This window comes from Tasmannia lanceolata, unplaced genomic scaffold (genome assembly GCF_043159265.1).
Source record: "Tasmannia lanceolata isolate RefF3 unplaced genomic scaffold, GAP_Taslan_0.1 ptg000020l, whole genome shotgun sequence".
Classification (NCBI taxonomy): domain Eukaryota; kingdom Viridiplantae; phylum Streptophyta; class Magnoliopsida; order Canellales; family Winteraceae; genus Tasmannia; species Tasmannia lanceolata.
This window is the reverse complement of record NW_027518697.1, coordinates 9,680,870-9,696,715: the sequence shown is the minus strand read 5'-3', so window position 1 is coordinate 9,696,715 and position 15,846 is coordinate 9,680,870. Positions and strand designations below refer to the sequence as shown.

General features: G+C 38.4%; 1 protein-coding gene and 1 long non-coding RNA gene across 2 annotated transcripts; both read left to right on the top strand.

Moving 5' to 3' along the window:
* The first annotated feature begins 878 nt into the window (after positions 1–878).
* On the top strand, positions 879–12,471 carry PAB5 (poly(A)-binding protein 5). Its single transcript, XM_077364210.1, has 7 exons — positions 879–1,301; positions 4,192–4,970; positions 5,080–5,157; positions 5,282–5,371; positions 8,939–9,238; positions 11,032–11,250; positions 12,102–12,471. The coding sequence occupies exons 1-7, from the start codon at positions 1,064–1,066 to the stop codon at positions 12,294–12,296; spliced, it is 1,899 nt and encodes a 632-aa protein (XP_077220325.1). The 5' UTR covers positions 879–1,063; the 3' UTR covers positions 12,297–12,471.
* A 2,139-nt stretch (positions 12,472–14,610) lies between these two features.
* On the top strand, positions 14,611–15,562 carry LOC143855140 (uncharacterized). Its single transcript, XR_013237707.1, has 3 exons — positions 14,611–14,661; positions 15,326–15,381; positions 15,493–15,562. It is a non-coding gene; the product is annotated as an uncharacterized LOC143855140 (long non-coding RNA).
* The last annotated feature ends 284 nt before the right edge of the window (positions 15,563–15,846 follow it).

Here is a 15,846-nt window from a genome sequence, read left to right as displayed (position 1 = left end):
CCTTCGATTTATGGATGTTTTAATGGAGGGGTTATGGGTATGAATCTTTTACAAATTTCTTCATTTTTGGCAAACATTGATAGGGCCTATCAAATGAATGGTCTGGATCATCCAAAAATTGGGCCGAATGAGTATGTATGTTATCTAATGGAGAGAGTAGAAGGTCTTTTCTCTTATACCTCAAGACGACAATGCTAGCAATAATTTACTTTGTTTTCTGCCCATTATTAACATGGCCCCAAAAAGAGCGGTCGAGATCAATCTACATAGCATCTTGTCTTTATCGGAAAAGTCCCGCTTGTAATCCACGTCTTCTTTTCATTTCTTTCCCGAAACGCTCCTTCGAAGAATCAAAGTTCCCGAGCTCAAATCGAAGCACGAAAATGCACAAAAGAAAGCGTCTGTTACGCTCCATCCTAAAAGACACTAATTAGGCCCCACATCTGCCAGATGAACGTAATCTGATCCGTTGATCAATACATTCCAACCAAACTCTACTTTGATCGGATTATGTAATATCTTGATCCATAAAAACACCAATTATGATTCTTCCGAAAAATCTAAACCGTTGGATTTCCTAGTGCTATATCTTGCTCAATTCACATTTGTTTCCGGTGGGACCAAAACTATGCGAATCACCCTGTGATGTCCTACAAGATCAACGGTCTCGATGTTACATAAATGACTCTGTGGGACCCAAAATTTGACGTACAAGATTAACACATGCTGACATGCGTCCTAAAACAAGCCCTCGTGGCTTGGGGAAATCTATTTTTAGATGCCACGTCATCGACCCACACGTCCCGGATTCTTCGTTCTAAATTAAAAACCAGGAAGCTTTTCTCTTCCATTTCCCTCCTTAGGGAGTTTCCTCTTCTTCCTCTCCGTGTCTCTTCAAAAACCTAAAAACAAAAAAAAAAAACCCCCCCAAATTTCCCCCACACACCCCCCTCTAAAAAAAAAAAACAAAAACCGTCCCTCCCTCTCCCTGTTTCCGATTCTTCGGTTTTCTATCGGATTTCTTTCGGTTTTCTATAGGTTTTCTGTCGGTTTTCTTTCGGAAATGGCGGCGGCTCCTGCTCCTTCGTCTCCTCTGCAATCGGTCCCACCGCAACAAAATCAAGGAGTATTCAGCAATTCATCTCTATATGTGGGAGATCTAGACCCTAATGTTACAGAGGGAGAGCTTTATGATCTCTTCAGCCAAGTCGCTCCCGTTGTTTCGATTAGGGTTTGCAGGGATCGGATCAGAAGTGTTTCTCTCGGCTACGCCTATGTCAATTACAGTAACACTCAAGATGGTATAATTAAATTGCATTTTTTTATTCTTATTATTAGTAGTTCTTCTCTATGTTGATTGTGATATGTGCATATTATTATGGTGTTTATGGGGCAGTTTGTAATGTGTTTATTATGTAGTTGAGTAGTTTTGGGTATGTGTTTTTAGGGTTTTGGGTGTTAGATCATGTGAGTGGGTTAATAGGGTAATGATGATTAATCTGCATTTTTATTCTTAGTGTTAGTAATTCTTCTCTCTCTGTTGATGCTGATATATGCATATTGTTATGGTGTTTATGGGATAGTTGTAATGTGATTATTATGTAGTTGACTAGTTGTGGAAATGTGTTTTAGGGTTATGGGTGGTAGATCATGTAAGTGGGTTAATAGGGTAATGCATTTTTATTCTTATTGTTACTAATACTTCTCTCCGTTGATGGTGATGTGTGCATATTATTATGGTGTTTATGGGGTAGTTGTAATGTAGTTATTATGTAGTTGACTAGTTGTGGAAATGTGTTTTAGGGTTATGGGTGTTAGATGATGTAAGTGGGTTAATAGGGTAATGATGTGGTATACCTTTTTGCTTGAATTTAAGAAGTTGTAACTTAATGAAAAGGTAGAGAAGTTTACAACCAAGAAAGAAAGCTTGTTTAGGAGAGTCATGGTTCCTCTCGAATTGAACCATCAGGCTATGTTTGGTTGCTTGCACAAATGCCCGTCATTCAACGAATACCAATTCCTTGTTTGGTTGCCAAAATTGCAATGAAGTTCCACTTGACTCCCACATCATTGTTGTTTTTTTTCCCATGTGGCACTAATGTCCCCCAAACTCATCTTCCAACCAAATTCTACGGAAATAGTAAAGTTTTGGTAGAAGAATAGTGGAAAAGGTTTTGTCGTTCCTTTCTCTCTCTTCACTCTCTATATTGGTATTGACACCCCTACTTTTCCCACTACTCCCTAGCAGGACTGCCGTGCAACCAAACACTACTTTACGAGGTTTGGTTGCCTTGAATTAACGCCCCCCTCTCCCATCTTTTCTTTGTTTATTTGTGTTACGGCCAATTAGCCACGTAACAGCTTGTTTGATCGGCATGCGGCTTGGGTGTTGTTGGCAAGTCATATCAGCATTTTAGCGTTTGAGATGGACCTGAGGAGTAGCTCTTTTTGTCTTGCGGGTTGATATTTTAAGAAGTTAAAATATTAATAACCTCCCTTATGCTGCCCACAGAGTTCTAATAGAATTAGAACTTCTTGCAGCAACCAAAAAAAAAAAAAAATCTTTCAGCAAAACAAAACTAAAAACCCTTTTTTAAGAGTTCAGCAAAACTAAAAACTAAAAACTAAAAACCCTTATCATTCAAAAAAAAAAAAAAAAAAAACCCATGGATTTAAGCATTGATGGACCTGACTAAAATAATTTTCAAAAAAAAAAAAAAACACCTGACTAAAATAAAACATAAAAATTTAATAACAGAAATATAAAAGATAACTAAATATAAATGAAATTCCACAACAGTTGAAAGTGGGTCCCAATTGCATCAAACTGCTTCCCAAATTACTGCTGGTTTGAACCTTGAAGTGGATGGGATCCAACTATCTCTCCCACAAGCAGCCGCTTTTCCTCTCTTCGCTGAATCATGTCCGGGCTATAGTCTTGGGTCACGGACAGCAATTATGTTAGTTTGTATTACGTCAATCGCCCTAGGAGATTTAGTGATGCTGCTGATGAGCTCGAGGATTGTTCAAGTATATACAAGGTGTCTTTCCAGCATTTTCTTCGTTTACCAAATGAGATAACATATTTTCGTGCTTAAGTGAGTGTCCTAGAGATTCTGTTGTCTTTTCCGAGTCCTACCAGTTGGATGTTGCCCTTCAAGGGACCATGTTTTCTTCGCTGCATTCTTTTGTTGCTTTGCTTGATAATCTTGTTTTGCTGTTTCTTCTCTCTCTCTTTTTTTTTCAGAACAAGTAAAACTTATTAATTAGAAACAAAGAATACAAGGCCAGCAACAGCTAGTGCTATTAATAAAGCTCTTCCACCATTCAACGAAAGTTCGAACTTTTATATTGTCTTTAATAGTCCAAGCCCTAATGGTTTGGACTTTCGACCAACCGTCATTATCTCTAGTTCCTTGGCTCTTAAGGAGTTCCTTTATCAGGAGACATTTTTATTCATTCACGAAAAGACGTTTCAGAGCTCGACCCACGTTTTCCTTCTCAATCTATTATCTACAATGCAGGTAGAGGACTAGATAAACCAAATGGTAGACACGCTTTCCTAACAACTTTGTCTTTACCACGATGAAAGGTGATCTAATGCGAATTAAAGTCTTTTGATAGGCAATTCTTCAGCTCTTATGAAATTGAGATTTTCTCCATAATTCTCTAAAGGGTCTGTTAGAGTTGGATAAAAATATTTGGTTACGGCCTTGGTTTGGTCATCTCAATCATTCCTTGAGGAAATATCAAGAAGCTCCATTGATGTTTATGCCCCTTGGACAGTTTTAGGAGCAATTTAAATTTCAATTGACACTTGTTTATGTTCCACACAGTCGCACTGGATCGATGTTGCATAGCTCTATGGGATCTTTCTATCTGTTAAATTTAATATACTCTTTTTCTTTACAAAATGAAATTTTCTTAGATACTAAAGTACACAGTATACAAATAGATTTTGTGATATCTACTAAAAAAATTGTCATTTGTCCATTATGTTTATTGGTTTGGTTTATCCCCATAGGTTCAAAAGTACTGTTATCCGACTCATTACTTCTGTCGTTGTATAAAGGAGAGCTACTTTATGTACTTCTGAATGATGATGGTTACAATTTTCATTTCTGTTTTCGTCTTTAAATGAATTTAACAAGGGTAATTTTGAACCTGATCTTTTGAATTGTGAAATTGCAGCTAGTCATGCCTTGGAACTTTTGAATTTTACTCCCATCAATGGGAAACCGGTCAGGATCATGTTCTCACTCCGGGATCCTAGTATTCGGAAAAGTGGACAAGCAAATGTTTTTATTAAGAACTTGGACACATCAATAGATAATAAAGCATTGCATGACACTTTTGCTGCCTTTGGAACTGTCCTTTCTTGCAAGGTGGCCACTGATGACAGTGGCCAGCCAAAAGGATATGGGTTTGTACAGTTTGAACACGAGGAAGCCGCACAAAATGCCATTAAACGGCTTAACGGGATGTTGATAAATGATAAACAAGTTTATGTTGGCCTTTTTGTTCGCCGTCAAGAGCGAGATCAACCCAATGGATCGCCTAAATTCACTAATGTATATGTAAAAAATTTGTCTGAAACCACTACTGATGAGGACCTTAAGAATGTTTTTGGTAATTATGGTCCCATCACTAGTGCAATTATTATGAGGGATGCAAATGGAAATTCTAGAGGATTTGGTTTTGTCAATTTTCAGAACCCAGATGATGCTGCTACTGCCGTTGATAATCTGAATGGAAGTACTTTCAATGATGATAAAGTTTGGTATGTTGGCAAGGCTCAGAGAAAAGCCGATAGAGAAGCCGAGTTGAAAGCCAAATATGAACAGGAAAGAAATGGTAGACTGGAAAAACTACAAGGAGCTAATTTGTATCTGAAAAATCTTGATGACATTATTGATGATGAGAAACTGAGGGAGTTGTTCTCTGAATTTGGCTCCATAACATCCTGCAAGGTATGCATTACACTAGCAGCATTAGCTAGCTGAATCATCTGTTGCTTCTATGATATTTCTGAAAAGATTAATGAAAATATTTACGTGTAATGCTTTTTATTTTTCTCAGGTCTTGCTTGATCCACAAGGCCAGAGCAAGGGTTCTGGTTTTGTGGCATTTTCTCTGCCAGAGGAAGCTACCAGAGCTGTAAGTTTGGCAATTTCTTGTTGCATGTGATCACTCTCTCTCTCATTTTTGTTGTAACTGTGAACTAAGTTCTATTTCTCCTCTTCATTGAATGGAGTCTTATGCGTCATTGAACTCTATTTAGGTCAATGAAATGAATGGGAAAATGATTGGAGGGAAGCCTCTGTACGTTGCAGTGGCTCAACGTAAAGAAGAAAGAAAGGCAAGGCTACAGGTGAGTGTTACTTCGAGAGCAAGTCATAAGAACCTCTTTGTGTATAAAGTGTAGCTATACGAATGTGGATCAAAGTTTCCACCAAATACCATTTCGTTTGCCTATTAGTTTCTGATCCAACTGAAGGTTCTCATTGATGTCCTAAATTTGTCTTTCAAAACTTGTTAATTGCACTGGTCTTAATGATGGAAAACAAAATAAAACAGACGTTGTACCAAATTATACTAAGAGCTCATCTCTTGATGACAATGTCGGTATAATTGCTTTGATGAATAATTGAATATTATAGCATGCATGCACTCACATACAACATGCTTTAGTTTAATAATATGTGTCTCTCTCTCTCTATGTATGTATGTATGTATGTAGACACACACACACACACACACACACACATATATAAACACGCCTATACATGCTGTTATTTATTTTCATTAAACAACATATCATATTTGCATGATGAAATTTAATGTGGGCACTGCCAAGTCAGGCGTCCATGGGCACTTGATTTGGGTCAGTTAAAATTAGTTAAATCCACTCCATAAAAGCAATCAGCTATTATGACTTATGAGCATGATTTAAATTTTTTCCGAAACGACCAAAATGTTTCCGTTTCCATCCCCACCAAAACAAAATCTCAATGCATTCCTCCCACGTCATTATTTCCTTGGAAATTTCGACCGAAATTTCCAATATTTGACTGAAATGGTTGAAACGATAAAAAATGGAAAGATGTTATCATTTACGTCATATAAAGATGTAAAACGAAAAAACACGGAAAAGCAAAGAAACAAATTTTTTCCTCGTACCTCTGTGGTATTGACATAGAGTTGGGTCCTTGGAGGGGGAGATTGGTCATTGAACTTTCTTATACTTCAGTACATTATACTTCTTTACTGTTCCAGGACACGCGCGACGACACGTCACTAGGCGTTGGATGTAATTAAGCCATTATGGGTGACTTTTTTGCTTATGTGATGGCATGTATTTGTGCTTATTCTTGCATTTCCAAAGGTTTCATTTTAAAATTTCATGATTTGCGTATGTTTCTATATATTCCGTGATTTTACAAGATTTCCACCGAAACCGAAATGTTTCCGTTTCTGACCCCGAAATTGATTACGAGGAGAAAACACATTTGTAAAGCCTGACAACCATATTAAATGTGGATAAATCATTGAGAAAGAGATGGCAAGAGACAATTTGTTACTCATTTAACTAATTGCCACCTCATCCTTTATGGGTATTGACTATTGAGTGCCTACATATTAGCTAGCTAGATGAGAGATTTCCTATAAATATAAGTTAGTTGCAACAAACCATGCAATCAAAAGGCTCTTTGACTGATTGACGAGGAAGCGTGTTTTGGTCGTATTTCTTCTACTCTTAGATTGACTGATTTGGTCTTTGGTTTGATGTTCAAGATCTATCATCACTCTTCCTCGGAAAAAAAGAAAAGAAATGAAGGGAAACATGTCGGTTTTGGATGGAAGCAAAACACCACGTAAGCAAAACACCACCCATAAGTATAAATACACACTAAAAAGCCATCATGTAAGCAAAACACCACCCATAAGGTTTAGCAATATCAAAGAGCTAATGACATGTGTCGTAGCGCATGCCTGATAATTTAGTAATACATACTACATTTCACATGTAATTCATATAAATATTTACACATGACACCCGACCTATGTTGCATGGATTCGGATTCAGAGAACAACTATGTTATGGAGCTTTTGGGGTACAATGATTGTGGAGCCAAATTCAGAGAACAACTCCCTGAGTTTAGTATACCACTAATCATTGGACTCCACTCATATACTTGTTTAGTATACCACTAATACCTTCTTACGATTTTGGTTTCGGTATGCACTTCAATTTCGGCTTGTGCTTCGATTTTGGTGGGGATTGAAACTGAAATATTTCGGCCGTTTCATATCAGTTTCGATGGAAATTTAGAACCACAGAGTGGTTCCAATTTTTGTATAGTTCGTCTCAAATGATATATATGTTTTCCCATAAGTATCATCCACTGGATTGAAGACATGTAGAATGATACTTGTGTCATGGCAATACTTTAAACCATGGATAAGTGGAGTTTCTTTTTTCTTTTTTAATTCTTTTTTAATTTTATGTTGAAAATATAGTAAAAAATCAAATCTAGTGATGAAAGATTACTCAGAACTATAACTACCTGGTTGGTTGCAACACTTTGTGTATGTTTGGGTTCATGGTTCTCTACTAATAGAATGACGCTTACTCTATGTTTTTGGCTTTGCTAGTTTGGTTTTTGGATCTCTCAGTTGGATAAATTTGGTTCCTCTCACTTACATCAAAGTAATACTCTCGCAGTGTTAATTTTTTTTTTTGAATGATTATTAGAATTTTAACTGTCGTAGTATTAATTTCACTGCCGCTTTTATTTTTTTATCATTTTAGTGGTTCCATGTTAGTGGTGTAACTATTATTTGTATATTGACCTTTAAAAATTTTATGTACTTAGACCTTAATGATTTCTGCTGAGTTTAATTAATGTCTTTAGGGTTAGGAAAGATAGGCCTCATGCTTCAAAAAAGTAGAATGAGGTAAAGATCTAAAAATATTAGACCTACACAAAAAGCAGTAAAAATGTTTGGAGCTCATAGCAAGGCAATATCCCATATTTTAAAAAGAAAAATAGGGTGCAAACTTACAGAAAAGGTTCAAAGCAACTCAGAATGCTAATGTATGCATATTAAACTGACTGTATGTCACACCTGTTCATTTTTTATTGGTCTGTGATCCTGTAGCTTGTTAACTGAACCAGGTAACTGTTTGGGACTGTTTTCAGAAATGTTTTATAGTTGGAAATGAATGTGAAAAGATTAGGCTGTTTGTGTCTGAGAGTACATGTTTTGGAGATGATAAGGGTATTTTTACATCACGTGAAAAACTTTTTTTCTGAATGATAACATCATGTGAAGCTCTTCTTTGTCAGATTTTGGTGAATTACAATTTTTTAGCTCTGACGAACCTTATATAGTTGGTTTTTGTCGTTGAAAACCACCACCACTTCCCCCCTTGTTATCCCCACTATTACTTATTTAGCTCCGATGAACCTTTTATAGTTGGTTTTTGTCGTTGAAAACTACCACCACTTCCCCTCTTGTTATCCCCACTATTACTTATTTTATTCTCTTGTGGGGACTGTGAGTTTGCGTTGGAGGCTTGGTATTGTTTAATCCATTAAATCTGGGCAGTAATTGGTTTAGTTCTGAAGGAATATGTAGGAATAGCCAATGCTTTTTTTGTTGGTTTCTATATTGGTACATTTTTTATTATATTTCATAATCAAGTAGCTACTTAGCTATCTAACAGCCATGCTTTCTCACTTATCCCAGTAAGATATAGGGATTGTTCTTTCTCTGGGTAGTCGACCAGAGAAACACGGTAAATTTCTACGATCGGGACTCTAGATACCCGCCATTTAGTTTGCTTTTTGTTTAGCCTTTATTTCCATGCATTTATAATTCTATAAACCATGATCCATTCAAAATTGATTTATTGTGTGGTTTGCTCTTGCAGGCTCATTTTGCTCAGCTTAGGGCTCCTGGGGCAATGACACCTGTGATGCCCTCAAGTTTGCCAGGATTCCATCCGGGTGCACCTCGGCTTGGCCCACATCAGTTGTATTTTGGTCAGGGTGCTGGTCTCATTCCTCCTCAACCTGCTGGCTATGGCTTCCAGCCACAGCTTTTGCCTGGAATTCGGCCTGGTGTTCCCCCAAACTTTATGATGCCATACCACCTCCAGAGACAAGGACAGCCTGGACAACGTATGGGTGTAAGACGAGGTGGGGCCCCGCAGCAGATTCAGCAGCAGCAGGTGCATTATTTTCTCAGTTCAACACCCCCCTCTCCTCTCCCATTCTCCTTCTCTCATTTTACAGCTAATTTTAAGGCCCTTCAATCAAGGTTCAAAAATTCGGTGTCAGTGTCGATCTCAGCAGCGTACGGAATTTCGGCTAAAATTTTGGACGTTATTGTTTAATTAATAAAGCTAGATTTTCGGGCAAAATTTCCTTGATTTTCAGGCAAAATTTTGGATAAACAAAATTTGGACCGAAAATTTGAAATTTTGGGCGAAAAAAAAACCATTTCGAATATATATGATTTCGATTTCGGTCTCTACCGAAATCATTTCGGATTTCCGTCGAAATTTAAAACCTTGCTCAGCAGTGGCCGAAACTGAAATAAAAAAAAAACAAAAGTTCGCTCGTTTCAGCCAAAAATTTGGAAAAAAACCAAAAAAATCTGAAAAAAAAAATTAAAAAATTTAAAAAATTTAAAATGGCTGACACCAAATACATGTATTTTCGGTGTCGGCCTTGGCTGAAATCCGAAATTTCAAATTATGCCTTCAACCTCTTATGTGACTGTATTGAACCTGCATTCCGTCGCTTCTCGCATTTGGCTGTCCCTTGATTTTATATACCTGAGATGCCACATTACTCAGGAGGCCCTTGAACCTTTGAGATGACTATAGTGAACTTCTCTATTATGCCTTTGAGATGACTGTCCCTTGATCTTCTGAGTCAATCCAGTCTTCATGCACTAAAGGCTAATGATCTAGCTGATGGGTTAGCCAAAGCTGTATTTGGTATGTTCTAGATTGTTTTTATATCGAGGGCAATCTTCGCCCTGGATTATTTTACTCATTGAAAGATATGCCCTGGGAAGTTGTTAGTATGCTCTAGATTGTTGCTATATCTAGGGCAATCTCTGCCTTGGGTTATTTTACTCAATAAAAGATGTGCCTTGGGAAGTTCTTAGTATGAGTTTTTAAACATATGTCAATATGACAAATGACATCAAATTTTCCGAAAAGACATCAAATTTTCCGAAAAGCATGGGGGTGTCCTTAAATTGGTTCATTTGAAGATAGCCCAAGCCATGGAGGACTTCAAGTTTTCATTGTCAGCTTGTTCACGGATGGTATCCATTCATTTTAATCAGAGTGATGTGATGGCCTGTGCCTTGATGTATTTCAGAAGTACACCCAACAATTGGCACTGGTTTCAAATTTCTTTCTCTTCATTTTAAATCAGGTTGGGATTCTTGTTGTCCACAAAAAGAATAAGCTTAAGGCATTGAATCATACATCTTTGTCATGGTTGGAGTTAATTGTGTCTGTATTTAACCCGTATAGTCTGGACTAGTCAGAAAGTGGCTTCTAAATTGTTAAATACTTTGTCCTGGTTGGAGTTGATTTTGTCTGTATTTAACATGTGTAATCTGGACTGGTCGGAAAGTGGCTACTAAAATGATGGTCTTTTTGATATTGTGGTACACGTATTTTTTTCTTTCTTTCTATGATTTGTATGCACTATGAAGCTTTTGGGGTACATTGATTAAGACTTTTCCTCCAAGCTATCATTAATTATGAACTGCGGATGCTTTGCTTTTAATTGTTTCTATGTATCTATCTCTATGCTTATGTCAACATTATTCTATGGCCGGATATGATTGTTGGGAAAGCTTCAATTATCAAAATATAAACTTGGTTATTTCTGTAAAGATGGCTTGTTGTGTATTAAGGATTCTCTTTTCATTCACTTGTGTTTGTCTTTTGATTGTTTTAATGTGTCTTTTTTTTCCTGATGGTTTTGTAAATCTCAGTTGATTCAGCGTAATGCAAATCAGAGCTTCAGATACGGGCAAAATGCTCGTAATGGGGTGGACCCATCTATGGTACCACAGGGTTTGATGGGTCCAATGACGCCGCTCGATGCTTCTGGAATGTCAGTGGCGCCCATGGATGCACTGCGCCCCGCACCAGTGCCGATTACAGCACTTGCCTCAGCTTTAGCTTCTGCAAGTCCTGAGCACCAACGACTAGTATGTTACTCTTTTTCCCGCTTTATTCTTATGAGTTGTTGTGATTAGTTTATCAGAATATTCTTTTATCCAGGGTATCTCCAAAAAAGTATAAATTTAAAAAGGAACATTGCATAAGAGTATGGTTATTACTAATTAATCCATTAAATCATGGATTTGGTTAAATTGTCGGGATATGATATGATCAAGTTGCATTAACTTCGGAACATCTAATAAGATTATGACTTTGCTTCATTTTAGCATCAGTTTTGTTGTGGTTATTACTAATTACATCTATAAAAGGGAAGTGATATTTTCACCCCCTTTTCTTCCCTTGGCCACCCCCTTCTTAGTGTATTTATGACTGCTCATTTTACACTACGGGGGGTGGCCCAGGGAAGAAAAAAGGGTGAATATATCATTTTCCCCATACAATCATGAACTTTTTTTAAAATTTGGTCTATACAATAAGTGTGAAACAATCAATTACTCCGAAAGCTTAAGCTGTTACAGTTGGTGTTATTTAATCATTTATACTTCAACACTGCTCCTCGCGTGTGGCCCCTCTTTTTTTTGGGTTGCCTGTACACGTGAATTTTTAATATCAAGGAGTTGTTGGGTTATGAACTTATGATCTGCTTTGAGGCAACCTTGCTCTGATACCATGTGAAACAACCAGTTACTCCAAAAGCTTAAGCTGTCAGAGTTGGTGTTATTTAATCATTTATACTTCAACAGTAAGATCAATTTGCATAAACTCTCCCCATTTGAATCATTATCCTATGAAAGTTCTAGGATTGTTTGCTTGAATTTCTTTTTATTTTTATCTTTGTTACGTTGGTTCTTATTGCCTTTGGCGTTCCCAATTTCAGATGCTGGGTGAACAGCTTTTCCCACTTGTCGAGCGCCTTGAGCATGATGCTGCAGGAAAAGTCACTGGAATGCTGCTGGAAATGGACCAAACTGAGGTTCTGCATCTCATTGAGTCCCCCGACGCTCTGAAGAAGAAAGTCGCTGAAGCCGTGGAAGTCCTCCGGCAAGCACAAGGGGCAGTTTTTATGTTGTAAACAGCTGATATATTCTGTTAGTAGGGTCACTATATCCGGTAGCTAATTGCCGGAATTTTGGGGTTTCATAGAAAAGGTTTATGGGTGGTTTTTTGTCTAGGTTAAATATTTATGATTGGATTGCTGACAATTTTGAATTTCAGCGTACTTGGTGGATGGATCAGTCTTTCTTCTATCCTTGTTAGCCTTTGCTGGTGGTTATATTGCTTGAGTTTATTTTGGTTGCTCTTATTGTTGGGTGCAATTTTTTTTACTGAAATTGCAATCTAAATATCTTTCAGATTGAAATCTAGGAACGATGACAAACTTTCAGCAGATTTGTGACGAAAATGTATCCGTTATTAAGTTGCAATATTGGATGGCAACTCATGCATATTTTTTGTTGTCTTCTATGGTATTGAAATTAGGTTGCAACATGAGTCAGTCCTGTTAGGCCTAAAATCGGTAACAGATACGGCAGTGACGGAAGAGCTGAGCTGGAGGACCCGAGGAGCCGAAGTGAAGGAGCTGAGTCATGCGGAACCGAAGTGAAGGAGCTGAGTCCTGCACAAGGAGCAAACGAGGTCAGAAGACCAACCCGGAGCCGTTACTCCGGACAGGCCCTTCGACACTCAAGTCAGTATGAGCAGGAGTGCAGAGCGAGTTTAAAAGAGGTAGGTTCAGAAGTTATTACCCTTTGGTTTGAGCTCCGAAAGCCCTTTTATAGAGGGAAACCTGGGGTGGTTGGATTACCTACCCCAGGACGGGTGTCGGCCTATTATAGGTTCAAGTTTACCTACTCTGAGGTAATTACCATATTGCCCCTGTGCAGTTGGGCTTGTGGTGGGCCATCATGGGGTCACGTGTCGGCAGCTAATTCGCTGCTGTTTTTATACCCCATCAGTTGCCCCCAGTTCTCCAAGTCATTGTGGTGATTTGGGGAAGTGTGGTGAGTTACATTCCTGATCGAGGGGAGTCTGTCCGGCGAAGCCGTTTGTCCGGCCTGGGAATCAGTCTGGAAATTTCTTCTGTCCGGCCTGGAAATCAGTCCGGAAAATCTTTCTGTCCGGCTTGGAAATCAGTCCGGAAATTTCATCTGTCCGGCCTGGAAATCAGTCCGGAAAGTCTGTCTGTCCGGCCTGGAAATCAATCCGGAAAATCTTTCTGTCCGGCCAGGAAATGAGTCCGGAAAATCTTTCTGTCCGGCCTGGAAATCAGTCCGGAAACTCTTTCTGCCCGGCAATATGGTAATTACCTCAGAGTAGGTAAACTCGAACCTATAACAGGCCGACACCCGTCCTGGGGTAGGTAATCCAACCACCCCAGGTTTCCCTCTATAAAAGGGCTTTCAGAGCTCAAACCAAAGGGTAATAACTTCTGACCTACAACTCTTAAACTCGCTCTGTACTCCTGCTCATATTGACTTGAGTGTCGAAGGGCCTGTCCGGAGTAACGGCTCCGGGTTGGTCTTCTGACCTCGTTTGCTCCTTGTGCAGGACTCAGCTCCTTCACTTCGGTTCCGCAGGACTCAGCTCCTTCACTTCGGCTCCTCGGGTCCTCCAGCTTAGCTCTTACGTCACTGCCGTATATTTTAGGCCTAACAAGTCCCAACTCCCAACCAAACTTACTGATTCAAATTTAGTTGAGCTCGACTCAACTCAAAAGGTCCACCTCGTTTTGAACTTTCAATGTTTTGGCTTGCATCTTTAGTGTAGGAAGCATTCAAATTCTTTGTTTTACACCTGTATCATTGGGTGTACGAAACTCTGATGGTCTAATGTGTAGTGTGTAATATGAAAATAAATTATATGCACTTTATGGACCGGATTCCATAGCCATTGAAATGCCAAGTGTTCGATGGCTATAGGGTGTCAGTTTTGAAATCCCGTTTTTGCAACTCCATTTCAGCTTCTCTATTGTTTGTCAGCATGTTTCTATTTCAAGTTTTCAACACGGTATCTTAGTTGAACTTTCCAAACGTGGTTAGTTCAAGGCAGACAAAGGGAAGTCAGAAACAAATTTGCTGACAATACCAGCTTCATAATCTGGTGACTTTGTTTTTGGGGATTTGCTAGCGTCCATAAGGCATTTCGCGGATGGTCTGTTGCTTTTGACAGCAGCCACCTCGTGAATGAAGACAAAATCTGCTGAAAAGTGAGCATATGTGGCTTTGATTTTGGTATGCGAGTTGGTGGGGATGTAAACAAAAATATTTCAATCGTTTCGTGTAGGTTTCGGTGGAAATTCAAAACCATGACAATAATACCTAATATTTACCTAATATTCGAAGGGTGAGCCTTCACATTTTGGATCGTCTCACGCACTTGGATAGATTGCGACATTGAAACTTCCTCAATGGATGAAAAACCTTCTTTAATGCTATGAGGTGATCTTCTTTCTCTTGCGGTTTCACTGTATTTAACGAATGCATTTCATAATTTTCAAATAAAAAATGAAAGCATCTCATGTAGAGTTGTATTTTCTACAAAGATATCAATGTAAATAAGTGGGAGACAGTCTTTTGGGCTAGCCAAATTTAGATTTTCAGTTAAAACATACAGACTCGTATGTGTTTCTTTGGCATGGGCACGTTGTGCCAACCAAGGTTGATGATCCTTCCCTCCTTGGCATCAAATAAACTGAACTAATTGGAATGCATAAACCAACAAATCCGCTGAAAATGGAATATTTCATCTTAGTAAATTATGCTATAAACCATAATCTAAATATGGTTTTTTTTCCTTTCGTTAGAGATCATATTTCTGGTAAACGTGTTTCCTGGGATATGCATTCTGAAAATGTTCTCAAAACTTGAAATTTTTTTAGGCAAACGTTTCCAAAATGCATGGGAAACACTTGAGAAACACGTTTCTATTGCTTCCTTGTTTCTTGTTTCCTCTCTATTTTTCCCGCGTTTCCTGCTTCCTTTTCATGTTCACTTCCTAAATTTGTTTCCCAACCTGATAATTATGGATAAAACCCTGAGTCAAGAGTAACGCAAATAGTGTGATTTCTCTCATAACTTTTATCTTTGTGAGTTGGGCCAACAGTTACATGTGGTGTGATCAAGAATTATCACTATCATCCCAATATGACAATCATATAAGTGAGTTATCCTGACTCATCATAGCTATGACACTTCATTGGTAAACTCTTAATTAGAAAATCAATTCTTAAAATGTTATTTTAACATCTAGTTATCTATCTTGTCTGCAAGGGACACCATCTCTATCTAATGAGGAGATCACTTGCAACTTTCTATTCGAGGAAGGTGGGGGGAGTTGTTGTGAGAGATGTTACAGAGGAATCGAGATGAAAGGTTGTTGGAGCGGTGGAGGCAATAAGTGAAATGATGGAATGAGAGAGCATAGCTCTTATGACGGAGAAGGCATGATCACATTGGACTGTAGAGGGATGGTGAAATGCTTTTGTGATGGAGATGATACAATTAATTGCTTTTGTGAAGGAGGTAAAATGAACAGTTCTTGAACTAGGGCGAGGGGTATGAAGGGAATAGGGGTTGGGAGGATGAAAGGTTGAGGTGGTGGTGTTGGCTAATTGGGGGGAGGGC